This window comes from Crotalus tigris, unplaced genomic scaffold (genome assembly GCF_016545835.1).
Source record: "Crotalus tigris isolate CLP2741 ecotype Arizona unplaced genomic scaffold, ASM1654583v1 scf7180000024367.1024689, whole genome shotgun sequence".
Lineage (NCBI taxonomy): Eukaryota > Metazoa > Chordata > Lepidosauria > Squamata > Viperidae > Crotalus > Crotalus tigris.
In genome coordinates, this window is record NW_024100536.1 from 605,001 (window position 1) to 632,118 (window position 27,118).

At 44.3% G+C, this 27,118-nt stretch overlaps 5 protein-coding genes and 2 non-coding genes across 7 annotated transcripts; 3 read left to right on the forward strand and 4 right to left on the reverse strand.

Annotated features, from left to right (window-relative positions):
* Positions 1–2,224: 2,224 nt before the first annotated feature.
* LOC120301063 (histone H4) lies at positions 2,225–3,657 on the reverse strand. Its single transcript, XM_039327790.1, has one exon. It carries the CDS (start codon positions 3,630–3,632, stop codon positions 3,321–3,323), a length of 312 nt encoding a protein of 103 aa, XP_039183724.1. The 5' UTR covers positions 3,633–3,657; the 3' UTR covers positions 2,225–3,320.
* TRNAM-CAU lies at positions 3,057–3,128 on the reverse strand. Its single transcript has one exon. It is a non-coding gene; the product is annotated as a tRNA-Met (tRNA).
* A 2,204-nt stretch (positions 3,658–5,861) lies between the features above and the next one.
* LOC120301064 (histone H2B 1/2/3/4/6-like) lies at positions 5,862–6,494 on the reverse strand. The gene has a single exon (XM_039327791.1). It carries the CDS (start codon positions 6,331–6,333, stop codon positions 5,953–5,955), a length of 381 nt encoding a protein of 126 aa, XP_039183725.1. The 5' UTR covers positions 6,334–6,494; the 3' UTR covers positions 5,862–5,952.
* Positions 6,495–6,688: 194 nt separating this feature from the next.
* On the forward strand, positions 6,689–7,130 carry LOC120301082 (histone H2A type 2-C-like). Its single transcript, XM_039327813.1, has one exon. It carries the CDS (start codon positions 6,714–6,716, stop codon positions 7,101–7,103), a length of 390 nt encoding a protein of 129 aa, XP_039183747.1. The 5' UTR covers positions 6,689–6,713; the 3' UTR covers positions 7,104–7,130.
* A 2,383-nt stretch (positions 7,131–9,513) lies between these two features.
* Positions 9,514–9,586, forward strand: TRNAF-GAA. Its single transcript has one exon. It is a non-coding gene; the product is annotated as a tRNA-Phe (tRNA).
* Positions 9,587–15,821: 6,235 nt separating this feature from the next.
* On the reverse strand, positions 15,822–23,761 carry ZBED6 (zinc finger BED-type containing 6). The gene is made up of 2 exons (XM_039327814.1): positions 23,721–23,761; positions 15,822–20,337 (listed from the first exon to the last, which is right to left on the reverse strand). The coding sequence occupies exon 2, from the start codon at positions 20,326–20,328 to the stop codon at positions 17,635–17,637; it is 2,694 nt and encodes an 897-aa protein (XP_039183748.1). The 5' UTR covers positions 20,329–20,337; positions 23,721–23,761; the 3' UTR covers positions 15,822–17,634.
* Positions 23,762–26,205: 2,444 nt separating this feature from the next.
* On the forward strand, positions 26,206–26,677 carry LOC120301065 (histone H2B 1/2/3/4/6-like). Its single transcript, XM_039327792.1, has one exon. It carries the CDS (start codon positions 26,206–26,208, stop codon positions 26,584–26,586), a length of 381 nt encoding a protein of 126 aa, XP_039183726.1. The 3' UTR covers positions 26,587–26,677.
* The last annotated feature ends 441 nt before the right edge of the window (positions 26,678–27,118 follow it).

Consider the following 27,118-nt stretch of genomic DNA (forward strand, 5'->3'; position numbering starts at 1 on the left):
CGGGAATTATGATCTGGACTTTAAAGGGTTAGCTTCGCCCATTCATTTTGGAATTTAAGGATGTGACAAGCCCACTGAGGTGTTGATCTTAGGAGGAAGATTGGGGCAAACTTTTGGCTGGAAAAATCTGGGCAACCACCAGAAGGCACAAAAGAGGTAAACAGCTGTGACTCTTTGCTGCCACCTAGTGGTGCCATGATTTCTACAGCCCAAATAGGCCATATAGTATAATTCTCCTCCTCTTCCTCATCTCCTCTTACATATTTTAGATTTTTAAATCCTGCCTTTATTGTTTTTGTTTTTACAATTCATTTAGTGACTGTCTGAAGTTACAACGAATAACTTCAGACCGAATAAAGTAACATATGACTGTTTTCCACACTTACTTGTTGCAACCTCCCCCGTGGTCTCGTGATCAATATTCATACGCTTGGCAACTGACTCATATTTATGACGGTTGCAGTGTCCCTGGGTCGTGTGATCCCCATTTGTCACCCCAGCCAGCTCCCGACAAGCAAAGTCAACAGGAGAAACCAGATTTGCTTAATGACCATATGATTCACTTAACAACTGTGATTTGTTTAACAACTGTGGCAAAATGGGTTGTAAAACGAGGCGCCATTCACTTAACAACTGCCTTGGTTACAGTGGCAACAGAAAATTTGGTATCGGCTGTAACCATAAGTCGAGAACATCCTTGTAATGGCTTCTGCTGTTGAATTTTAGACTGCGGACTCACAAGTCAACCTAGTTCAGGTAAATCAACATGGTTTGCTGGGGAATTCTGGGAGTTGAAGTCCACAAGTCTTATAATTGCAAAAATTTTTCAAGGAAAAAAAAATCAAGAAAGTCCAGTTGCCTTTCAAAAAAGTAACTTTGGGACTACCAGCCAACCATGCCGATTTAGCTGTTGGTCTTCTCTTCTGTAAATTAAACATAATCAGTTCTTTTCACTGCTCCTCGGAGGTCTTGAGTCCCCTCACCATCTTGATAGCCCTTCTCTGAACTATTCAGGTTTAGGTTGAAGTGCCCACAATGTTCTGGTAGTGCCTAAAGCAGTTTGACAACTACTGACTTCCTTTGATCAGGATTCTGTTAATAAATCTCCAAGTGGCCCTCCCTTTTTTAGCAGAAGCATCACAAAGCTGGCTTAAGTTCAGCTTGTGACCTATTGAATCGCCCCAGAACTATAGATTTCTCCCTGTTAAATTTAATCCAGTGAATTTATTATAATAACAACAACAAAACAACAAACAATAACAAAACAACAACAACAATAATAATAATAGTAAAGTTGGAAGTGACCTTGGAGGTCATTTAGTCCAACCCCCTGCTCAGGCAGGAAACCCTATACCAGTGGTGGCGAACCTATGGCACGGGTGCCACAGGCGGCATTCAGAGCCCTCTCTGTGGGCACGTGTGCCGTCACCGCAGTCCTAGGCCTTCAGCTGGGTTTTATGAAACCTTTTTGCTTTAAGCCTCTGCCGCCATGTGCAAAAAAAAAAAAAAAAAGGTTAAATCAGTCAATTTCAACTTCAAGATCTTGCAAAGTTGGAATTGATTGATTAAACTTTTTAGTCCCTCCCAGTCTGCCGTTACCACCACAGCCACGCCCACCCAATGGGCCACGCCCACCCAATGGGCCACATCCACCCAGCACTCAACAATGCATAAGTGGGTTTTGGGTTGCAGTTTGGGCACTCAGTTTCTAAAACAGTGGTTCTCAACCTGTGGGTCGGGACCCCATTTGGGGTCGAACGACCATTTCACGGGGGTCGCCAAACAAGGCTGTCCGCCATTTTTTCCTCCTTTTCTTTGGCCACGCCCCTGGCACCCGGTGATGTATAAGTGGTTGGGGGTCACCACAACATGAGGAACTGTATTATGGGGTCACGGCATTAGAAAGGTTGAGAACCACTGCTCTAAAAGGTTCGCTATCACTGCCCTATACCATTTCGGACAAATGGCTGTCCAGTCTCTTCTTAAAAACTTCCAGTGTTGGAGCATTTACCGCTTCTGGAGGCAGGTTGTTCCACTGATTAATTGTTCTCAGTGTCAGGAAGTTTCTCCTTAGTTCTAGGTTCCTTGTCTCCTTGATTAGTTTCCACCCATTGCTTCTTGTCCTGCCTTTAGGTGCTTTGGAGAAGAGATTGACTCCCTCTTCTTTGTGGCAGCCCCTGAGATATTGGAACACTGCTATCATGTCCCCCCTCGTCCTTCTCTTCATTAAACTAGACATACCCAATTCCAGCAACTGTTCCTTAATTTTTAACCCATTGTTCAAGCCAACATGTAATTAATGCAATGTTTTTAAAAGGCATTAAAAGTTCCATTCATGGGTCAACCCCAGTATCTTTACAGATTCTCCTGTTACAAACCAGTACCATTTTTAAAGGGTTTGAAGTCCTGTGCTAATTTTTAATCAGCTGAATGCCAAAAGATTGTTACCTTGCCCATGTACTGCTGTAGTTTCTATGATCAAGGAAATGGCTTGTTTTAATAATTTTAATTTTAAAAATCCAAACTCAGGAAGGTCTAAAGGACAGCTCCAAAACGAAGCCGTTAAGCATAACCCAGGGAGTTAATAATAAAATTACTGCTAATGCATTGGCCATTTCAAAGCAGCAATAAAATGGGCTGAAATTTTAAGTTTTCTTTACATGTTTTCATGCAAATCTTAGGGTTTTTTTCCCAGAGGAAATTTCTAATCAACTACTAAACAAAGGAGACCACAATACTATTTTCATTTAAGATTAATTTCCATTAGCTCAGTGTGCACAGAACAGGAAAAGCGGTCAAACTGCAGACTCTAAGCGTATTCACATATTACTTTCCAGTCACATATTTTGCATGCATGAAATTTATTTTCTAAAGAGCAGCACGCTACACCCGTCACCCAATCATCTTTTGATCAGAACCATCCTTCACGAATCTTTGTCATTCTCTCCTTCTCCTAAATAGAAAAATTAAAGTGCATGAAAGAGTATTGCATTGGATGGTGATTGTAGGTTAAATTGTTATCTCTGGCATAGATAAAGACAAAAAGACTACTTTATTAGCAGAGGATGGTTTCGATCCATCGACCTCTGGGTTATGGGCCCAGCACGCTTCCGCTGCGCCACTCTGCTGCCTGGAATGTTTTTCGCTTTTTTCCTAAAAAGGAAGCCATCACACAAACTCCACACACACACACACACACCTCGAACACAGAAAACCTTTTGCAAAAAGCAGTTTTAACACAAAGTGGAACAAGCCCTCTCTTGAAAACGTGGGTGGCCCTTAAAAGGACCTTTTGTTATATTACTAGAAAGAAAAGAAACTTAGCCGCCGAAGCCGTAGAGAGTGCGGCCCTGGCGCTTCAAGGCGTAGACCACGTCCATGGCGGTGACCGTCTTCCTCTTGGCGTGCTCGGTGTAGGTGACGGCATCGCGAATCACGTTCTCCAGGAAGACCTTCAGCACGCCGCGAGTTTCCTCGTAGATCAGGCCCGAAATGCGCTTCACGCCTCCGCGACGAGCCAGACGGCGGATCGCAGGCTTGGTGATGCCCTGGATGTTATCGCGAAGGACTTTCCGGTGCCTCTTGGCGCCTCCTTTCCCCAGGCCTTTGCCTCCTTTTCCGCGACCAGACATGACTGCAACACACTCCCTTCCTTGCCAGAAGAACTATCGTATTAACTTCGTTATTCGCGCTTTGGCGCCTTATATACAGGATAATCCGACCAGAAGGAAAACTAAGAGAACGTTACCACTTCCCGCCTTTGAGGCTGGTTGGTTCGATTTCGTCCAATCAGAAATAGCCGCTCGAGTTCCAAATACGCCTATCGGTACATTTTCTGTTAGTGCGAAGTAAATCCATAAAGCGGTTTTCTTTTTGGAAAATTGCTTTATTTGAGGCTCGCAGTCAATTTCAGGAGCTTTTCGTATTATTTCCAGGAGATGAGCAGCCGAAAAAAGCCCATAAAATGCAACTCCGAATCGATTTTGAATTCTTGAATAACTGAAAACTAAATACACACATAGCTCTTCCTAGAGAGCTATGAGTGGGACTTGAATATATTTTTTATACTAAGATGCTTCCCCATGTATCAAACCAATCTATCCTGCAGATTTCCTCAGGAAAGAAAACATTAGACGAAGAGCCAAAATTTGCATATTTGAGAAAATTTCTAATTGTTTTTTTTTCCTTCTGAAATAGCAACACAGTGAACAATTCTCATACCCTGCATGTAAATGATGCTTGTATTTGAAGGGTCAACTTTTTCAGTGATGTGGTATGGATGATCCCACTCTAGAAAAAAAACACAAGAAAGAGCTATTTTGGTCTAAATAGGTCTATCTCTATTTTCTGCCTGACTTGATTCCTTTTGCCTGCCAAAACACTGAATTAAGAATTGTTTACATACTCTTCCTTCTACAGAGTAATCAGAAGGAAGGAAATGCATACATTTTATCAGATGTTTTAAAGTTATGGCAGAAAAGGAAATTTCTCTATTTTTTAGATTAAAATAAGCTATCAGTTTTTGGGCCATTCTTTTAACTATGGAAAACAGCTCCAGAAAACTTTCCTTAAAGTCTTCCTTAGCCAAATTTGCAATTTCTATGTAGTGTTTAAAAAAATCAATTAAAGTGCTGCTAATATTAACCCACCCAGGCTATGCCATTTTTTAAAAAAAAAGTTGAATTGTATAGCATATTTATGGGACATAGCATGTTTATTGCAGTAGACAAATTGCTGATTTTGAAACAGTTAATATCCTTTAGCTAAAACACAACTGAAGTTTTCAGATAGTTATAGAATTATTCTTAGCTCAGCAATTACTATTCAATGCTTTTAACTCAATTTCAGTATTTTTTTTAAAAGGACCTGCTTCAAATAGACTTAAAGCAAACCACACATACAGTAGTATAATAATAGGTAAATTAAAGACCTGTTAATAGGAGGATCATTGGCCTAGATCTGAAAAACTGGATCCTACAGATTCAGAAATATTCAGAGGAACCATTTTTAAAGTAAAACACATGGATGCTAAAAAATGCCAGCAACTTTTACCACTATTTTATAGCACCTCTTAGAATGGAAACTCAGTTTGAACTGTTAAAACAATAAACAAAACTTGCTTTTTAGATGGCTTAATGCATTGATGTGTAGACTATTTTTGATGTATAGACTATTTTCAATGATTTCTTCAGAGTTTTTGATTGGAACTTTGTGCATTCTTGCTTACTTCAAAGGTGTGCATGTGTGTGCAAAGGCCTATGCTTTCACTCTCCAAACTATATATTGTACACTTTCTCTCAAACCAAGAGCAAAATGAATAGTCTGCGATGCAGATAGAAACAAATGAACAAAAATGTGAGGGGACGTGACTGGCTTATATAAGGAAGGATAAATATTAGCAATCCATTCTTGGGTGCAAGACACACTTATCTTTTCGAAACTTTTAAGCTCTTTGAGAAAGTATGTTTGCAGGGTGGTGCAAAAACGAAACTCAATGACACAGGAACAAAAAAGTCTAAAGCAATATTAAACAAGTCAACTGGGCTTCTCCCCCCCCCATGTTTTTTCAGAAGAGGAGCAGTCTTCAGGCAGTATGATGTGGAGAAACATTTTGCTACAAATCTTATCTGATCACTTTATGTAAAGACTGTGATAACTAAGCCTTGTTTGCATGATACAAGCTTTTGGGAGCCCCCTCCCCCAAGACAAACAGAAAATTAAAGTGGATGGACTTACCAGCTATGGGGAAACGCAAGCTGGCCCCAGCAAATCTTATCTAAAATGGAAATTAAGATAACTTACGACTTAGGGATAAACTGACTTGTTCTGTATATACTGCAAACTTTTTTAAACATAAAGTAAAAGCAAAGGAAACGGCTCTTTTTTGGAGAAAGTGGGCGGCTCTTAAAAGAGCCTTTGGGTCTGGCGAAGGAGGCTTCGCTTTGAGCTCGTTTACTTGGAGCTGGTGTACTTGGTGACGGCCTTGGTGCCCTCGGAGACGGCGTGCTTGGCCAGCTCTCCCGGCAGGAGGAGGCGGACGGCCGTCTGGATCTCGCGGGAGGTGATGGTGGAGCGCTTGTTGTAGTGGGCCAGGCGGGAGGCCTCGGCCGCGATGCGCTCGAAGATGTCGTTGACGAAGGAGTTCATGATGCTCATGGCCTTGGAGGAGATGCCGGTGTCGGGGTGGACCTGCTTGAGCACCTTGTAGACGTAGATGGAGTAGCTCTCCTTGCGGCTCTTCTTGCGCTTCTTGTCGCCCTTCTTCTGCGTCTTGGTGATGGCCTTCTTGGAGCCCTTCTTGGGCACCGGGGCGGACTTGGCCGGCTCAGGCATCCTTCTCACGGCAGCACTACAAGCGAAAAACCGGAAAGCGATTTCGAAGGGCCAACTCTACTGCTCTTCTATTTATCCAACTCCTGAGCCGAGGAAAGCTTAGCGGCGGCGTCCCGCGATTGGCCGCTTTAGACATCCGAACCTAACAATGGAGCTACCACGCCCCCGCCTTTTCATTGGACGCCAGGAAGGAACCGCCTATTCATTGGCTGCGACGGTTCGTTTCTGGTGCCAGCCAATAGAAAGCGTCGATTTGAAGCTCCGGGAGAAAATAAAAGGGTAGCGGGAGCCCTTCTTGAGCCGTTATCTTTTTTTAGCTTGCTCGAGTTAAGAAGAAGTTGGCTTTTTATAAGCAGGGAGAAAAAAAAAAAAGAAGCATTATGTCTGGACGCGGCAAGCAAGGTGGCAAAGCCAGGGCTAAGGCCAAGACTCGCTCTTCCCGCGCCGGGCTGCAGTTCCCCGTGGGCCGCGTGCATCGGCTGCTGCGCAAGGGCAACTACGCGGAGCGCGTCGGGGCCGGGGCGCCCGTCTATTTGGCCGCCGTGCTGGAGTACCTGACGGCCGAAATCCTGGAGCTGGCGGGCAACGCGGCCCGGGACAACAAGAAGACGCGCATCATCCCGCGCCACTTGCAGCTGGCCATCCGCAACGACGAGGAGCTGAACAAGCTGCTGGGCAAAGTCACCATCGCCCAGGGGGGCGTCTTGCCCAACATCCAGGCCGTCCTGCTGCCCAAGAAGACCGAGAGTCACAAGGCCAAAGGGAAGTAAAGCCAGCCCAGCCCGCTCTCCGCTGCCCAGAACGACCCCCAAAGGCTCTTTTAAGAGCCACCCACCTTTTCCTGGAAAGAGCTTGTCAACTTGCTAAGTGAAACAGTATCCCGAGATACCTTCAGCTTCCTCCACAGAAACATTAAGATTACACAATACACGTAAAAAGCATCTTAACATAATCACAATGAAAAGTAGACATTAGCAACCCAGGTGAATAGATCAACGACTTGGGCTTTTTTTTTTTTAAAGTTTCTCATGCAAGAATCTCCTTAAGTTCAGTTGAAGAAGCTTCTTGGATGAGAAGCGAAATGTTTTAAAATAATATTCAAGGAAGTCCATTTGCCTGTTGGAAAAAAAAAACACACTTCCGGAATTCCATCAAGTCCCGGAGCCCTAGGTATTTTTTGGAAACCCCAATTCAGTCTGGATAGCACCGAGAAAATCCGTTCGGATTGCCGTGCATTGTTAAAGACAATAAATGATAGAATTGTACAGTTATTGTTCTGTCTGTAAACAGTAGCTTTTTTAAAAAACAGAAGGAAAATGAAAAATGATGTATCTGACGCATAAAAAGCTTTGGCCATGGCGGCAATTTCAAACTAAAAGAAAGTCGCTGTTTGCTGATCCAGGTGACTAGATCTAAACTGGATACATTCTATCATTTTCAATTATACATTCCATTTTCAATTATCCAGGCCATGGTTGTCCCAAAAGGTGCTTTTTCCAGAAGGCAATTAGAGTTTCTTGGTTTTTCCTTTGAAAAAGCTTCGCTTCTCATCCAAGAAGCTTCTTCGTCGGTTCTCCCGAAGAAGTTCAATTGAAGAAGCTTCTTGGATGCGAAGCGAAACGTTTTCGAAGGAAAAAAAAAATCCAAGTCCAGGTGCCTTTGGATTCCATCAAGTCCCAGAGCCCAAGACAAATCCATTCGGTTCCTCGTGCATTCTTAAGACAGTAAGTGGTTTGGAACCGTCCAGGATATTTGTGCTCAGTTTGTGAACATTAGCTTTTAAAAAAAAAAAAAATCAGAAGGAAAATTAAATAAACGAACTATATAATTTTAACGCGTAAACAGCTCTGACCATGGGGACAATTTCAAATTATAATTTGAAATTATAAATGGGACGTTCGTGGAAAGAGTAAATAAAATTCGCTATTGACTCCCCGTCTCCTTTTCAGTAAAACGAGCGCTTTATTGAAACGCCTTTTAAAACTTGCTTCGTATTTGTGTGAGGGTCTATAGCAGTGGTTCTCAACCTGTGGGTCGGGACCCCATTTGGGGTCGAACGACCATTTCATGGGGGTCGCCAAACAACGCAGTCCGCCATTTTTTCCCCTTTTCCTTAGCTGTGCTACTCCCTTTTATTCTATTGGCTTTTGAAAGCCAATAGAATAGACTCTCTTGAATAGAGTCTAATTCTATGGGCTTTCAAAAGCCAATAGGAATTGTCCAGGCTGTCTCTGCCCTGCTGAGCCCGCCAAAAGTCCCATTCTGCAAACGGTGCTGCACCAGTTGAGTAGTCCTCGACTTATGACCGGTTGAGTAGTCCTCGACTTACGACCGGTTGGGGGTCGTGGCATTAAAAAGGTTGAGAACCACTGGTCTATAGAGAATCAGGTCATGGTTTTCCCCCAAAGCTGCTTTTTTTTTTCAAGAGGCAACTGAAGTTTCTGCTTTTCCTTTGAAGACGTTTCGCTTCTCCTCCAAGAAGCTTCTTCAGCTCTCCGCGAAATGTCTTCAAAGGAAAACCAAAAAGTCCAGCTGCCTCTTGAGGAAAAAAAGCAGCTTTGGGATAGTTGTCCCAGTTTAAATGAGAGTCTGAATTGGGGGCCCCCTTGGTTATCGGCCCGGGGAAGAAGGTGGATTTCAAAAGCGTGGAGATCTGGCGGAGGATTTAGCTGGCATCCCTTACCGCTCCCTCCTCCATCTTTTGGGTTCAGAGTAATTGAATCGCTTTCCCTTTCGTACAAAAGTTTCTCTAAACAACCCGGCTTGAATGACTCCACCCCCCCATCCCTTGGAATTCTGGGAGTTGAAGTCCACGCATCTTAAGGCTGCCGAATTTGGTAGATCTTGTTGGCGCGTTTTGCACAGACCGGTTTGAAACCCCGGCCGCTCGCCTGACTTTGCAGCCATTGTATTAAATAGTATGATAAGGGCTTCTGAGACCAGCCTTAGCTGAAACTGAGATACTACTATGTCCTGCTAGCTGAGGGCACTCCAGTGTAACCACACTAATGCAACAACTTGGCAAAGAGGACAGCGCTACAATCCGGTTACAAAAATAGGTTGGTGGATCTTAAAAAGTTTTACAGTGCTGCGGGTGGTCGCTTCTGGCCACCGCTGGGTTTAAAGGGAAAAATATAGCTGTTCTATCTGGCAAAAGGAGAGAATTATTAAGCAACAGCTGCCGAAATAGCTCAGTTGGGAGAGCGTTAGACTGAAGATCTAAAGGTCCCTGGTTCGATCCCGGGTTTCGGCAGAAGCGTCTTTTGGTTTCTTAGAAAAACAAACGCTGCGGAAACAAAGGTGACACATTCACGTGTGTTTGGACTACCTATTTTAAAACATGAGTTATAAGAGCGGGCAAACACAGCAATTTGCATATCCAGGTACTTTGTAATACCTCCCCTAAGCTGTGTTCTAAAGGAATTACATTTGCTTAATATTTACTATCAAGAACAAGGGTGACAAATATACATATATTTGAGTGGGATCAATCATTCTCCCTCAGATGAGCCTGCCCAGTCATACAGAAGTTGTTCTTAACTTAACAATCATCCATTTAGTGACTATTTGAAGTTACAGCGGCATGGAAAAAAAAGTTTCTTATGACTATTTTTCATATGACCATTGCAGGATGTATTCTGTCTCCATTGTTGTTCAAGATCTACTCTGAGTCAATCTTCAACGAGGCACTGGAGAACATCGAGGCTGGCATCAAAGTAAACGGTGTTTGGATCAACAACTTCAGATATGCTGATGATACAGTTCTGCTTGCCAGTAAGCATGAAGACCTTCAGCTCCTCATCAACAGAGTCCCAGAAATATCTGAAAAATACGGCTTGAAGCTTAACACCTCAAAAACCAAGATCATGGTCGTCAGCAAACAACCCGTTAATTTACTACCAACACATTCAGAAGGAATACCACTAGAAAAAGTTGAAAGGATCACGCACCTTGGTTCTAATTTACATGAAAGCTGGGACATGACCGTTGAAGTAAAGACAAGGATAGAAAAAGCCCGAACAGCATTCTTCAAAATGAAAAAGGTCTTCTGCAGTCACGACATAAGCCTAAGACTGAAAATCATGCTTGTCAGATGCTGTATTTTTTTCTATCCTGCTCTATGGAGTAGAGACTAGTCTCTGACAGAAGGCCACCTGAAGAGACTAGAAGCATTTAAAATGTGGATTTACAGGCGGCTGTTACGTATAAGCTGGGTTGACAAGATCAGAAATGAGGAGGTGATAAGCCGCCTGGGAAAGCCAAGGAAAATCATCAAAACAATTAAAAAAACGAAAATTAGAATATTTCGGACATGTGATGCGACACCCAGAAAAATACGCCATACTCCATTTAATCCTCCAGGGAAAGATTGAAGGCAAACGAGGTCCAGGCAGAAGAAGAACATTGTGGCTTCAAAATCTAAGGGACTGGTTTGGACAAAACTCAGCAGCACTTTTTTGTGCGGCTGCTGATAAAAAACAGGATCGTCAACATGATCGCCAACGTCCGATAACAGATATGGCACAAGAAGAATTGCAGCATCCCCATGGTCACGTGATCAAGTCAGGCATTTGGCTACTGGCATGTATTTATGATGGTTGCACTGTTCTGGGGTCATGTGATCCAACAAGGAAAGCCAGTGGGGGGGGGGAGGGAAAGCCAGATTTGCTCGCTTAACAACTATCACAAAAAGTCTGTAGAATGGAGAAAAGCTTAACAATGGAGATGTTGAGAAAATTATGGCCATTAAGTCGAAGAAGGTCTGTGTGAACATGTAAGGATGTTATGTATTTCATCTTGAAGAACTGAGAGGAAACTGGGGTAGAAATCTGACAAAATCTAAATAAGGATGACAGGCTGGAGTCAGACACAGCCATTAATCGTTAATTACTTCCCCCCCCAAAAAAAAATTATTATATTTTATTACTGAATTCAGGAATGCACACTGTTGAAAAGCCAGATGCAACTGAATTAGCATATAAGCCAAATCACTAAGGAAATATTCAACTGATATATGTTTACTTGGTGTTAAGTGAAAATATGATGGCCAGACTGCAGCTGGTTTAAGATATATATTTTTTAATCTTAATCTTTCAATATTAACCTGTTGGAATTTAACTGGATAATCTATTATCTTCCTGGCATCTTAGTGTTCTTGCTCATTGCTATCCATCCTCAAAGTTCTAAATTAAGCTTCTATGCACAGATTAAAGGCAACAAATGCTGTACATCAGTGGTTCTCAACCTTTTTAATGCCGCGACCCCCAACTGGTCGTTAAGTCGAGGACTACTCAACTGGTGCAGCACCGTTTGCAGAATGGGACTTTTGGCGGGCTCAGCAGGGCAGAGACAGCCTGGACAATTCCTATTGGCTTTTGAAAGCCAATAGAATTAGACTCTATTCAAGAGAGTCTATTCTATTGGCTTTCAAAAGCCAATAGAATAAAAGGGAGTAGCACAGCTAAGGAAAAGGGGGAAAAAATGGTGGACTGCGTTGTTTGGCAACCCCCGTGAAATGGTCGTTTGACTCCAAATGGGGTCCCGACCCACAGGTTGAGAACCACTGCTGTACATGTACAGTGAGGGGAAAAATTATTTGATCCCCTGCTGATTTTGTACGTTTGTCCTCTGACAAAATGATCAATCTATAATTTGAATGGTAAGTTTATTTTAACAGTGAGAGACAGAATAACAAAAAAAAAATCAAGAAAAACATTTTTTAAAAGTTATACATTGATTTACATTTTAATGAGTGAAATAAGTATTTGATCCCCTATCAATCAGCAAGATTTCTGGCTCCCAGGTGTCTTTTATACAGGTAACGAGCTGAGATTAGGAGCACTGTCTTAAAGGGAGTGCTCCTAATCTCAGTTTGTTACCTGTATGAAAGACACCTGTCCACAGAAGCAATCAATCAATCAGATTCCAAACTCTCCACCGTGGCCAAGACCACAGAAGCAATCAATCAATCAGATTCCAAACTCTCCACCGTGGCCAAGACCAAAGAGCTGTACAAGGATATCAGGGACAAGTTTGTAGACCTACACAAGGCTGGAATGGGCTACAAGACTAGCGCCAAGCAGTTTGGTGAGAAGGTGACAACAGTCAGTGTGATTATTCACAAATGGGAGAAACACAAAATAACTGTCAATCTCCCTCGGTCTGGGGCTCCATGCAAGATCTCACCTCGTGGCGTTTCAATGATCATGTGAACAGTGAGGGATCAGCCCAGAACTACAGGGAAGGATCTTGTCAATGATCTCAAGGGAGCTGGGACCACAGTCACCAAGAAAACAATTGGTAACACACTACTCTGTGAAGGACTGAAATCCTGCAACACCTGCAAGGTTTCCTTGCTCAAGAAAGCACATGTACAAGCCCGACTGAGGTTTCCAATGAACATCTGAATGATTCAGAGAACTGGGTGAAAGTGTAGTCAAACCAAAAACAAGCTCTTTGGCATCAACTCAACTCGCCATTTTTGGAGGAGGAAGAATGCTGCCTATGACCCCAAGAACACCCATCCCAACGGTCAGACATGGAGGTGGAAACATTATGCTTTGGGGGTGGTTTTTCTGCTAAGGGGACAGGACAACTTCATCGCATTAAAGGGATGATGGAAGGGGACATGTACCGTCAAATCTTGGGTGAGAACCTCCTTCCCTCAGTCAGGGCATTGAAAATGGGTCTTGGATGGATATTTTGGCATGGCAATGACCCAAAATACACGGCCAAGGCAACCAAGGAGTGGCTCAAGAAGCACATTAAGGTCCTGGAGTGGCCTAGCCAGTTTCCAGACCTTAATCCCATAGAGCAGTGGTTCTCAACCTGTGGGTCGGGACCCCATTGGGGGTCGAACGACCATTTCACGGGGGTCGCCAAACAACGCAGTCCGCCATTTTTTCCCCCTTTTCCTTAGCTGTGCTACTCCCTTTTATTCTATTGGCTTTTGAAAGCCCATAGAATAGACTCTCTTGAATAGAGTCTAATTCTATGGCTTTCAAAAGCCAATAGGAATTGTCCAGGCTGTCTCTGCCCTGCTGAGCCCGCCAAAAGTCCCATTCTGCAAACGGTGCTGCACCAGTTGAATAGTCCTCGACTTACAACCGGTTGGGAGTCGCGGCATTAAAAAGGTTGAGAACCACTGCCCTAGAAAATCTGTGGAGGGAGCTGAAGGTTCGAGCTGCCAAACGTCAGCCTCGAAACCTTAATGACTTCGAGAGGATCTGCAAAGAGGAATGGGACAAAATCCCTCCTGAGATGTGTACAAACCTGGTGGCCAACTACAAGAAATGTCTGTGATTGCCAACAAGGGTTTTGGCACCCAATTACTAAGTCATGTTTTGCGAAGGGGCTAAATACTTATTTCACTCATTAAAATGCAAATCAATTTATAACTTTTTTGAAATGCCTTTTTCTGGATTTTTTGTTGTTGTTATTCTGCCTCTCCCTGTTAAAATTACAGACTGATCATTTCTTTGTCAGTGGGAAAATGTACAAAATCAGCAGGGGATCAAATAATTTTTTCCCTCACTGTAATTACAGCCCACAATCCTCCTGTCTTAGGGAAGCTAATTAAAAGATATTAAATCTGCACAGCAATAAATAAACTCATTTGAGACTCAGATAAGCTTCCTTAAAAGAACAGACATCTCCAATGATATGGAAAACTAAATACTTAAAAATATTTTAAAGGTTAACTGATTGGTATGGAAGAAGTATTTAAAAGATTTTAAAGATTAACGAATTGCAATCTAACAGCTGCTCTTAGGATATTTTATTAAAGTAGCTTATTTCGTTTTGAGGTGGTTTCACAGTGGTGATTAAACAAGCCTTTCCTGAAAAATGAAGGGGAAAAAAAAGTCCCAAGAACAATTCCATTAAAATTTGGCTGAGCGTCAGTTTTCCAGAGACACTTGTTGACAAACATTAGTTTCCCATAGACTTTTCCAAACGCAACATGAAAAGGCTATTCTAGATATGTAACAATCACCACCAAAGCTTTATCTCTTAAAGAAGGGGTCTTCAACCTTGGCTGGGGCATTCTGGGCATTGAAGTCCACAAGTTGCCAAAGTTGGGGATCCCTGTCTTAAAAGTTTATAGCACTTTCTGATCTTCTTCACAGGACTCTTCGCTATCTTGAGAATCCGGAGATAAAACTTTTCCACCTGTGCAATGAGTTGCTAATTGGATACACAAATCTCCAACTGCCTCAGGACAAACAAACTGCTTTGAAATTGTACAAAGTGTCAGAGAAACACATTCAAGAACAATATATACATATATACATATACATATATAGTGATAAAAAAGGCGTTCACCAGGAGATAAAAACAATACAGTTTTAATAGATAAAACCACGGAGGGGGTTAATCATGAGGACTGTGAGGGTGCTGGAGGGACGATAAGAGTAGATGTACTGAAAAACGAGGACCAAAGTGAAACCCTCGGTATGAAGAATGGTGATAAATGCACAAATAAGTGTGATGTGTGCCGGAAGAGTGGAAGAGAGAAATGCCCCAGAAAACACAGGAGGAGGGGCCAGCTCGATAACGAGGAGGACACTTTAACTCTGGGAAATACACGCTGCCTTCCCGGCTCAAGAACTAAAAGGGGTGGGGAGAGGGGCGATCATGCAGATGTAAATAGGGATCGTAAGAAAGAGCCATCAAATACTGAAAGTGAAGTTAGAACCAATCAGCTGGGACCCGTCACGAGGTCCATGTGCAGAATGTGGGGGCAGCTGTACTCATAAGCAAGTTTCCTTACCGGTTGGTTTGTACCCTGATGATGATGGCAGATTCGTAGCCATCGAAAGCTTGGTTTTATCTATTAAAACTGTATTGTTTTTATCTCCTGGTGAACGCCTTTTTTATCACTATGTATATACCCAGGAATCGTTACTCTTCGATTTTTAACGTTATATATATATATATATATATATATATATATATATATATATATATATATATGTAGGTCTTTGGTTGTTCGGGTTTTCTCCCGCGTAAAATTGGAAGTGTCTTGGCGACGTTTCGACGAAGTCCCATTCGTCATCTTCAGGCTGGTGCTCCTAGAAACACGAAGCCGAAAGCACCAGCCTGAAGATGACGAATGAGACTTCGTCGAAACGTCGCCAAGACACTTCCAATTTTACGCGGGAGAAAACCCGAACAACCAAAGACCTACATACAAACACCCGCGAAAACCTCAGAAAACATTATTTATATATATATATATATATATATATATAATATATATATATATATATAGGTCTTTGGTTGTTCGGGTTTTCTCCGTGTAAAATTCGAAGTGTCTTGGCGACGTTTCGACGAAGTCCCATTCGTCATCTTCAAGCTGGTGTTTTCAGCTTCGTGCTTCGTGCTTTGAGGTGTTCTCAGCTTCTTGCTCCTCGAAGCACGAAGCTGAAAACACCAGCCTGAAGATGACAAATGGGACTTCGTCGAAACGTCGCCAAGACACTTCCAATTTTACGTGGGAGAAAACCCGAATAACCAAAGACCTACATACAAATACCCGCGAAAACCTCAGAAAACATACATACATACATACATACATACATACATATTTACATGCAAGAACAAGTGCTGCGCCAGTTCAAACGAGAAATTTTCCAGGGTGTCTGCAACAGGAAACAAAGCAAAGGGGGGTGAAGAAACCAATGGACTAATACAATCCTGACAGCGTTAATTAATTTGTAAAAGTTTCCCAAAGCGAGATACATGGAAGCTTTTCCGAAGCAGGAGACAGGGTGGCTTGTATGATTCAGGTTGAGTTCACACACATGCTAAGCCATGGTTTTGCTTTAATCAGGATCAGATTGATATTGTGACCTGCTGCCCATTATGGTTAAAATCCTATGGTGTATTTGTTTTGCCAAGTTTGGGCTTAGCTTGCATGGTGAACTCAGGCACTGTGGCTTAGTCAAGAAACTCTGGCTAAACAAACTGTAACTTGGTAGAATATGAAATCAGATCGTACAATTTAAAGCTCTACACTCTCGTATGTAATTCACACACAACATTAAACTCAAACCAAACCTTATATTACGGAGTAAACCTAACAAAAGTCGGTCAACAGAGCTACGGGTAGTCCTCAGGTTACGACAGCGCTTTGGAATGGAACCGGATGTGATCATAAAGCACAGTCTCACAAGAACATGCTGCTTAATGACAGCAATTCCAACAATGCCAGTTAGTTGCCCTTGTTCAGCAAGGACAGCCTGAGTCATTAAGCGAGGACCTCACAGAATTCACTTCTAAGCTCCTGCTGGCTTCCCCAATGACTTCTCTTGGGAAATGTTGGAAATCACAAGCACAGGACTTTGGCTTGCTGTGACCAAAGGGATCTTGCCACAGCCAGCAGGGACCAGCTGTAGGTAGCATCATCCTAACTTTGAACAGTTGCTGAACCAATGTTTGTAACCTGAGGACTACTTGCATTATGGACCAGAATGATTTTTCCATTTGAGCTGCAGTTTTTTTAAGGGTAGCAGATAAGGCAGGCTTCTCCATCTGCTTTCAAAAGGTGTTAAGGAAACCTCACCCTGTTTCAAGAATTTTATCAGTGAATTATTGAAAATACACAAACTGCATTTCCATCCATGAAATGGGGGCAGATACCACCACACTACCACAAGACTAAATGTAAGAATCAGAAGATCAGAAGAAGAAAAGTTGATTTCAAAGGTGTAAAAAAGGTTAAATCAAGGCAACCGGACCCAAGTTTGTTAAACTTAGTTACTCATCCAAGCCACTTCTTCAATCAAAATCAAAATTAAAAAAATAGGCAGTGGGTCAAGAGAGTTGTTGGAATGTACCAACTCTTCTTACTTGGATGAGTAACAGAACGTCTCAGTTGAACAACCTTTGGTCCAGTTGCCATGATTTCACCTTTTTGGATACTTTTGGTCTGGATGACTGAGTCTTCATTTACATATTGCAATGCATTTTGGGGAGAAAGGCCTGCAGTTGGTATGGCAAGAGTTAGTACATTCCAATGACTCTCAACTATTTTTGTTTTTATTTTGACTGATGAAGGATGAACGAAACGTCTCAGTTTAAGAAACTCTGGTCCAGTTGCCATGATTCAACCTTTTTAGATACTTTTGGCCTGGATGACTGAGTCTTCATTTATAGATTCAAAGGTACCATTTGGAACCTCCAATCAATTTTAACCAGTGTTTAAGAATCTTTATGAAGCATGAGAAGATGGTCAGTCCGGCTGTAACGAACGAATAAGGATATGCCACGGTAGCGACCCAAGTATAGAAGTTTTCTTCTTTACTTGTCCTCATGCTCTTCATCCAATCTTAGAAAGTCATCTTCCTCTTCCACACTCAGGTCTTCTCTTGGACCCATGGGATTTTGGGAAGAAATATCTCCGAGGGACAGCCTCCAATCTTGAGGGACGAGGTGGCGATTCCTACGGATGAACATGAACATTTTAATGTTGGCTGGGGAAAGATTCTTGGGGTGCTCTCTTGGTCCTGATGAATTGGGAGCACCACAGAGGTCTTCAGAGGACGACGAAGATGTTGGTGGGCACCCAAAGTGGTACACGGCCACCTTGAAGAGAGCTGGCCACACTGCCATCTTCCCTTGCCAATATAGCATTGGATCGGCATTTTCTCCAATATGGTCCACGTTGTCATGGAGGTATTCTTCCATTTCCCGGAGGGCTGTGGCTGCTCCCCCTTCAGAAGTCAAACTGGAGGCAGGATCACTTTTGGTGATGGCCCTCCAGCGTTTCATGGTGAACTGCCAAGCTGCTGAACCGGGAGAGCTGCTGGAGCTGGCGTTTTGGTCTTGAGAAGAGTGACTAACTGGGGAGAAGTCCGTGTCTGCTCCTCCAGGAGGCACGTAGGACCTGGTGGCCAAGTCAACTATGTGCTTCTTCAGCAAGGTTGCATCGCTGAAGTCTGTCCCACCCAGCTTCATGGTGGTGATGTCCCTGAATCGGGGGTCAAGGAAGGCCGCGATCCGATACATCATATTGTCCTTTATTTCTCTCAGCTGATTGTCAGCCTCAAGGCAGTCCAAAGCCTGCGTGGTCAGGTGAGCTGCAGTGTTATTATTTTCTTGGTGGTATCTGGTCCTCAAGGCCCTGAGCTGTTCCTCCAAGAACCACAGGAGGGGAAGTGCCTGGCAAAGAGTGGCGTCAGGCCGGATCACCAGTGCAGCAGCATCCTCAAACGGCTTCAAGATCTCCACCAAGCACTTCATCACCTTCCAGTCTGCAGGCGCCAAGAGCAGGTGGGGACCATCTTCATCTTCATCCAGCATGGCCCCGATGGCTTGGCGCTGCCTGTACAGGCACTCCAACATCAGCAAGGTAGAGTTGGACCTTGGCGGAGTGTTTTGCCCCAGAGGCTGATATAAGCCCAAGTTGGCCTGCACTTCCAGGAGACGCCGTCGGACAGTGGCCGAGCGGTGGTAGCAGCTGCAGATCCTTCTGGACGTCTTCAGGAGACTCCCGACTTGAGCATCCCCAGCCAAAAACGCTTTGGTGACCAGCTTCAGACAGCGGGCCAAGCAAGGAATGTGCTTGAGGCGCAGTTCTCGCGCCGCCCTGGCGGCGTTGGTCCCACTGTCGGACACCACCCCGCCCGTCTTCAGATTACATAGCCAATCCTGGAGGACTTCCCGCAGTTTGTGGCAGATATCCTCTGGGGGACAGCAGCCCTCGAAAGTACACACTGACAGAGTGGCGTGTTGCCTGACGAGGGTGCCTGCTAAGTCTGAGATCCAGTGTCCTGTCACCAACATGTACGTGGCTGTTTGCCTGTCACCCCAGCTGTCTATTGTGATATGGACCGTGCGTCCAACACTGGAGGCCAGGGTTTGCCGCACAGCCCGGGAGACCACTTTGGATAACTCAGGCACTGCCTTGGTGGTGAAGAACGCCCGGCTAGGGATCCTCCAACGAGGCTGGGCGGTGGCCATCAGCCGACGAAATCCTTCACTCTCCACGCAGGAGAAGGGCTGCATGTCCACCGCTAGCATCCAGGCAGTATCAGAAGCCAACTGGATGGCTGTTGGGTGGGTGGGAGGGTAGTAGGGTTGATTCCTCTCTTGCTGGTAAAACAGGAAGGCTGGAGGAGCTGGCTCTGTGACTACCATGGGAGTGCTGTGGAACCTCTCCTTCAGGGGCATCAGTGGGGATGGAGGGACCACCGCAACGCCTGGCAGGTGAAGACCATGATGGACCTTCAAGTGCTTATGGAGGGCTGTGGTGCCTGGTCGGGTGCCTCCGTCCTTCCCTCTCCTCACTCGTTTCTGGCACATGCCACAAACCGCCACACAGGGTTCCTGTGGGTCCAGAGTAAAGTAATCCCAAACAGCCGAGGTGGTTTTCTTCTGCACAGTCGGGACTCCATCTGCTGCTAACATCTCCCGGTCACGACCTCGCTTGGCATGAGCTGAAGCAGGGATGTGGGTTATGGGCGTGAAGATATGGAACATCTCCCTTCCCCCTGGAAGGATAGACCTGCCTGTTGTAGCCGGAGACGCGTAGGCTGGTAGTGCAGGAGGAGGAGGAGGAGGAGCAGGGGGTGGAAGAACATGTGAGGAGGACAGAGACACTATCTCAGCCACCTCCTCCTCCTCCTCCTCCTCTTCCTCCTTTTTTAAGTACGAAAGCATCTCGTGGACTTCAGAAGGGCAGTGCTGCTTCTCCGCCATTAGAGCAGAAGTGCTGGGTGAAAAGCTCCCCAGGTCAGCAGCGTCCACCTCTTCCTCTTCTTTTTCCTTCAAGTAGGAAAAGAAGTCATGCGCTGAGGATGGGCAGGCTTTCCTCTCTTTCATCCCGGGGGCCAACGCAACAGCCGGAGCGATCGCCATGGCCACGGGCTCGTCAGATACACCTCCTTCCATCACACAAAGGAAAGGGGGCTGCCGAAGAGAGACAGGTAGAGCTTGTCGCCTGTGAAACGCTGGAAGTTGGGGTCGTCTCCCCCGGCCACGCCGTGGCATCATGGTGGAATCCTGCCAAAAGAAACCCAAAGACAGAACTTTTTTTAGTTTTTGCCGCCTCAAAGCTAGCTGCTTTCCTCACCAGAAATAACAAGGGAAACAGACCTAGCTTGACGGGTAACCTTCGATTTACAACCACAATTGAGCCCAATTGAGCGAGACATTAGTTAATGGAGTTTTGCCTCGTTTTACAACCTTTCTAGCCCCAGGTGTGAAGCGAATCCCTGCAGTGGTTAAGTTAGTCACTAAGATTGTTAAGTGAGAATCTGGCTTCCCCAATGACTTTGTTGTCAGAAGGTCACATAGGACCCCGGGACGCTGTAGCCGTCATGCATACGAGGCAGTTGCCAAGCATCCGAATGTTGATCACGTGACTGGGGGGATGCTGCAAGGATTGTAAGTTGTAATGGCAACTTTTTGCAGTGCCATTTTAACTTTGAATGGTCACTAAACAAATGGCTTTTAAGTTGAGGACCGCAGTTGAAAAGCTTAGTCTGTTGTTAGGGTGAGATGTAACCCTCTTCCTGTTGATCTTCTACACAAGCTAACACAGACCCCTCACAAGACCACCATGCTTGTCTCAAAGGTGCTTTTTCAGGAGGCAACTGGACTTTCTTGTTTTTCTTTGAAGACCTTTCACTTCTCACCCAAGAAGCTTCTTCGGCTCTGACTGGATGGTGGAGAATGGAAGGATTTATACTCCTTGCAGACATTTGCATTCTTAGTCATTGAGGCCACTTGGAGGTTTATCTGTGTCCTCGGGGGGTCATCTGAGTAGTGCAAATGTGTATGGAGCAGACTATAGCAGGGGTAGGCAACCTTGGCTCTTTTATGACTCATGGACTTCAACTCCCAGAATTCCTGAGCCAGCCATGCTGAGGGGAAAGGGAGAGGTTTCCATGCTGGCTCAGGAATTCTGGGAGTTGAAGTCCACGAGTCATAAAAGAGCCAAGGGTGCCTACCCCTGGACTATAGGAACCATTTGCACTTCAGTTTGAGATGCAGACAACACAGACTCCTCCCCAACAGCCTGTGCGCCTGTCTTCAACAGTGAAGGGACACAAGGCAAAAAACATCGTCCAACCAAGAAGACCCCACACCCATTTACACTACTCAGGTGACACTGAGGACACAGGTAAACCTCCAAGTGGTCTCAATGACTCTCTAAAACAGTGGTTCTCAACCTGTGGGTCGGGACCCCATTTGAGGTCGAACGACCATTTCACGGGGGTCGCCAAACAACGCAGTCCACCATTTTTTCCCCCCTTTTCCTTAGCTGTGCTACTCCCTTTTATTCTATTGGCTTTTGAAAGCCAATAGAATAGACTCTCTTGAATAGAGTCTAATTCTATTGGCTTTCAAAACCCAATAGGAATTGTCCAGGCTGTCTCTGCCCTGCTGAGCCCGCCAAAAGTCCCATTCTGCAAACGGTGCTGCACCAGTTGAGTAGTCCTCGACTTACGACCAGTTGAGTAGTACTCGACTTACAACCGGTTGGGGGTCACGGCATTAAAAAGGTTGAAAACCACTGCTCTAAAAGAAGGCAAATGACCAGCTGTCTGCAAGGAGTATAAATCCTTCCATTCTCCACCATCCATTCAGAGCTGAAGAAGCTTCTTGGCTGAGAAGCAAAACGTCTTCAAAGAAAAACAAGGAAATCCAGTTGTCTCCTGAAAAAAGCACTTTTGAGACAACCATGATGTGGATGACTGAGAATCTCCATAGAGAAAAGCACCACCTGTTTCTTAGCTTCTAGCATGCAGGCTAAATGTCATTATTTACTTAATTCAATTCTCTCCCACACACAAGAAACCAGAATCACTCATAAATAGCTGAAGTAAGCAACTTTATAATTGTTTATTACAGGTGAGGCTGGCTGGAGATTTCTGGGAGTTGAAATCCACCCCTCTTAAAAGATGCCAAGTTTGAGAAACATTGGGCTAAAATCATCCATAGCAAAGAAAAGCTATTAGGGCAGTGTTTCCCAAACTTGACAATTTTAAGGCATGTGGACTTCAACTCCCAGAATTCCACAGCCAGCGTTGCTGGCTGTGGAATTCTGGGAGTTGAAGTCCTCATGCCTTAAAATTGTCAAGTTTGGGAAACATTATTAGGGGCAGCTAAGGAAGAAAAGAGGTCAAACTGAGTCAGCTGCCACAGATTTTGAGAATTATCCTTTTGAGGCTGGATTTGAAACATTTGAAAATCCCACATGTAATAATTTGGAGGAAAGTGAGCCAAGTTCAAATCCTATCTCCATCATGGTACTCTGTTAGTGACTTCAGACCAGATTCTCTCTCACACACACAGGTGAGCCTACCTCACAGGGCTGTTCTTTGGAAGTATAACATTACGACACACCTCTAAGAAAACCCCTTGAGACAGGGTGCCACAAAAAAGAGGTGGGATGGAAAGGTCATAATCCCCTTTTCCAGAAAACAAAGCACCGCAGTTTCCATTTAATGTTATTGCGGTCATTAAACAGCACAAGAGAGTTGGCATTCCAATATCCAAAATTAGACTTGACCACCTCAGGATAGTTAAGAAAAGTACATGCAGCGGGGAAAAAAATGGGCTTACAGCATTACACATGCTCCTTGACTTACGACCACAAGGGAGCCCAAAATTTCTGTTGCTAAGCGAGACATTTGCCCCATTTTATGACCTTTTCTGGTCACAGGTGTTAAACAAATCACTGCAGTTGTGACATTAGTCTCTCAGTTGTTTAGTGAATCTAGGCTTCCTCACTGACTTTGTCAGGTCCCAAAAGGGGATGACATGAGCCCGGGGGACACTGCAACCGTCACACATATGAGTCCGTTGCCAAGCAATGTCTGAATTTTGACATTTACCTAACTCTGGGGATGCTCCAACCCATCGTTAAGTGTGAAAAACGATCATAAGTCCCTTTTCTCAATGCCATTGGAACTTTGAACCGTCACTATACAAATGGCTGTAAGACGAGGACTACTTGTACATCAAAAACATGCTAAAACATGGCCAGTGTTTCTCAACCTTGACAATTTTAAGGCATGTGGACTTCAGCTCCCAGAATTCCACAGCCAGCAATGCTGGCTGTGGAATTCTGGGAGTTGAAGTCCACATGCCTTAAAATTGTCAAGGTTGAGAAACACTGTGCTAAACACATAGCAAAAGGAGAAAGGAAACAAAATAATGAAATCTTTATTCTGGTTGAAAGATGCCCAGCCATTCAAGCCTCTAACCCACTTCATTTAATTCTTCAACGGATCTCCTTCTAAGGGGGAGGGAGGGGAAGAGCGATCCACATTATAACCCAAGTCGATTTACGCTTTTTAAAAACAATAACAATAATTAAAAAAAAGCAGATAGGAACAAGACGCCCCCCCCCCCCAAATCAGGCAAGGCAGACTCACCCCCACCGCAAAATGGAAGTCGAGCTCCGCCAAGGAAACCCCTCCCCCGCCCGGCCCCGCCCCGCCCCTGCCCACGCCTGAATCCGCCACTCCCCGATGCTCCGAGGAAACGATTCCCCGGCCGCCGCGAACGCGCGAGACGCCGCCTCGCCTGGCGGAAGAGCGTGGGAGAGAAAGGCCGCGCACGCACGGGCGTGCGCGCGCCTCCCGCGAAAACCCCACAGCGGCTGGCCGGCCGGGCACGCGCTTAAAGGGACAGGATCCTCCCCTCGGAGCCTTCAAAAATGAAAATTGGAGGGAGGGAAAAAAACGGAGGGGGGGTGGTGGTGTCGAGAAAGAAACAGACAGACAGACAGACAGACAGACAGATAGATAGATAATAACTAGCTAACTAGAAGATAGATTATAGAGAAATGATTATAGAGAAATGATAGAAATGATAGATAGATAGATAGATAGATAGATAGATAGATAGATAGATAGATAGATAGATAGATAGATAGATAGATAGATAGATAGATAGGAAAGATTATGAAAGTATGATAGATAGATAGGATAAATGATAGATAATAACTAGCTAACTAGAAGATAGATTATAGAGAAATGATAGAGATAGATAGATAGATAGATAGATAGACAGACATAGGAAAGATTATGAAAGTATGATAGATAGATAGATAGATAGATAGATAGATAGATAGATAGATAGATAGATAGATAGATAGATAGATAGATAACTAGATAACTAGAAGATAGATTATAGAGAAATGATAGAGATAGGTAGATAGATAGATAGATAGATAGATAGATAGATAGATAGATAGACAGACAGATAGGAAAGATTATGAAAGTATGATAGATAGATAGATAGATAGGATAAATGATAGATAATAACTAGCTAACTAGAAGATAGATTATAGAGAAATGATAGAGATAGATAGATAGATAGATAGATAGATAGATAGATAGATAGACAGAGACAGATAGGAAAGATTATGAAAGTATGATAGATAGATAGATAGATAGATAGATAGATAGATAGATAGATAGATAGGATAAATGATAGATAATAACTAGCTAACTAGAAGATAGATTATAGAGAAATGATAGAGATAGATAGATAGATAGATAGATAGACAGACATAGGAAAGATTATGAAAGTATGATAGATAGATAGATAGATAGATAGATAGATAGATAGATAGATAACTAGCTAACTAGAAGATAGATTATAGAGAAATGATAGAGATAGATAGATAGATAGATAGATAGACAGACAGACAGACAGATAGGAAAGATTATGAAAGTATGATAGATAGATAGATAGATAGATAGATAGATAGATAGGATAAATGATAGATAATAACTAGCTAACTAGAAGATAGATTATAGAGAAATGATAGAGATAGATAGATAGACAGAGACAGATAGGAAAGATTATGAAAGTATGATAGATAGATAGATAGATAGATAGATAGATAGATAGATAGATAGATAGATAGATAGATAGGGATGGATGGGTAGATGGATGGATGGATGGGTAGATGGATGGATGGATGGATGGGGTAGGGTAGATAGAGTCTCCTGCTTGAGCAGGGGTTGGACTAGAGGACCTCCAAGGTCCCTCTCAACTGTTAGTCTTTCCGCATCCTGTCCACTCCCTGGATGCTGTTTTGGAGGTCTCTTTTGATGTGATCGTAATAAAGGTTTGATGGGATGTTTCTTCCCCAGGTGGGAGCAGAAATAATATATTTGAGAGTAGTGGATTTAAGGGTGACGGAAGGACTTTTCTGCCAAAGTCAATGGACTCCGGAATCGTGGGAATGGGTGGGCTGGAAAGGACATCAGCTGAAGGAAGGGTTAACCACGATTGACTTAGAACCAGCCAGCAGTAGCTTTCATCGTTCACGGCTCGGCTGCGGCTGATGGGAGCCAGACCCAGACCCAGGGGAAGATCACCTGGTTGGAGAAGGCTGCCACGTAGAGACCGAGTTACGGGTTCCATATTTCTTGAAGAGGAGGGCAAAAAGTAAAGTTCAGATGTCCTGCTTCTGGTTCATCGCATTAATTTCAGGGCTTTGATTCTCTCTCTTTCTTCTACGGATTCACCCGAGGCACAGAAAGTGCGAAATAATATTATTTTTCCCCAGAAGAATCACACCTGGATGGCTTTACAAAGTTTCAGATCAGACATACGCTAATGCCGTGAGCGTCTGGTTAATTGGGGCTTCGTGGTTCACGCCTCCCTCCCGTAAGCACATAGAGAGAAAAGCTTGCAGGAGCCTCGGGATACGCACCGACCAATCGCCTCGCCGAGTTTGAATCCTACTCATTTGCATACTTGGCGCGCGGGCGCGTGACGGAGCCGCCTTCTGGGCCAATAACAAGGCTGCGTTTCGGCGGGTGAATCCGTCGGCGGCCTATAAATAGCGGGGCTTCTGCTCCACCGCCACACTTTCTGTGGTAGATCGGGAAAGAACGGAAGATGCCTGAGCCGGCCAAGTCTGCTCCCGCGCCCAAGAAGGGCTCCAAGAAGGCCATCACCAAGACGCAGAAGAAGGGCGACAAGAAGCGCAAGAAGAGCCGCAAGGAGAGCTACTCCATCTACGTTTACAAGGTGCTCAAGCAGGTCCACCCCGACACCGGCATCTCCTCCAAGGCCATGAGCATCATGAACTCCTTCGTCAACGACATCTTCGAGCGCATCGCGGCCGAGGCCTCCCGCCTGGCCCACTACAACAAGCGCTCCACCATCACCTCCCGCGAGATCCAGACGGCCGTCCGCCTCCTCCTGCCGGGAGAGCTGGCCAAGCACGCCGTCTCCGAGGGCACCAAGGCCGTCACCAAGTACACCAGCTCCAAGTAAACGAGCTCAAAGCGAAGCCTCCTTCGCCAGACCCAAAGGCTCTTTTAAGAGCCGCCCACTTTCTCCAAAAAAGAGCCGTTTCCTTTGCTTTTACTTTATGTTTAAAAAAGTTTGCAGTATATACAGAACAAGTCAGTTTATCCCTGAAGTCGTAAATTATCTTAATTTCCATTTTAGATAAGATTTGCTGGGGCCAGCTTGCGTTTCCCCATAGCTGGTAAGGTCCATCCACTTTAATTTTCTCTTTGTCTTGGGGGAGGGGGCGTCCCAAAAGCTTGTATCACGCGAACAAGGCTTAGTTATCACAGTCTTTACATAAAGTGATCAATTAAGACTAGTAGCAAAATCTTCCCCCAAATGATATTGCCTGAAGACTTGGTTCCTGTTCTGGAAAAAACGGGGGGGGGGGAGCCCAGTTGAGTAGTCTAATATTGCTTTAGACCAGTGGTTCTCAACCTTTTTAATGCCGCGACCCCCAACCGGTCATAAGTCAAGGACTACTCAACCGGTCAAAAGACGACGACTACTCAAC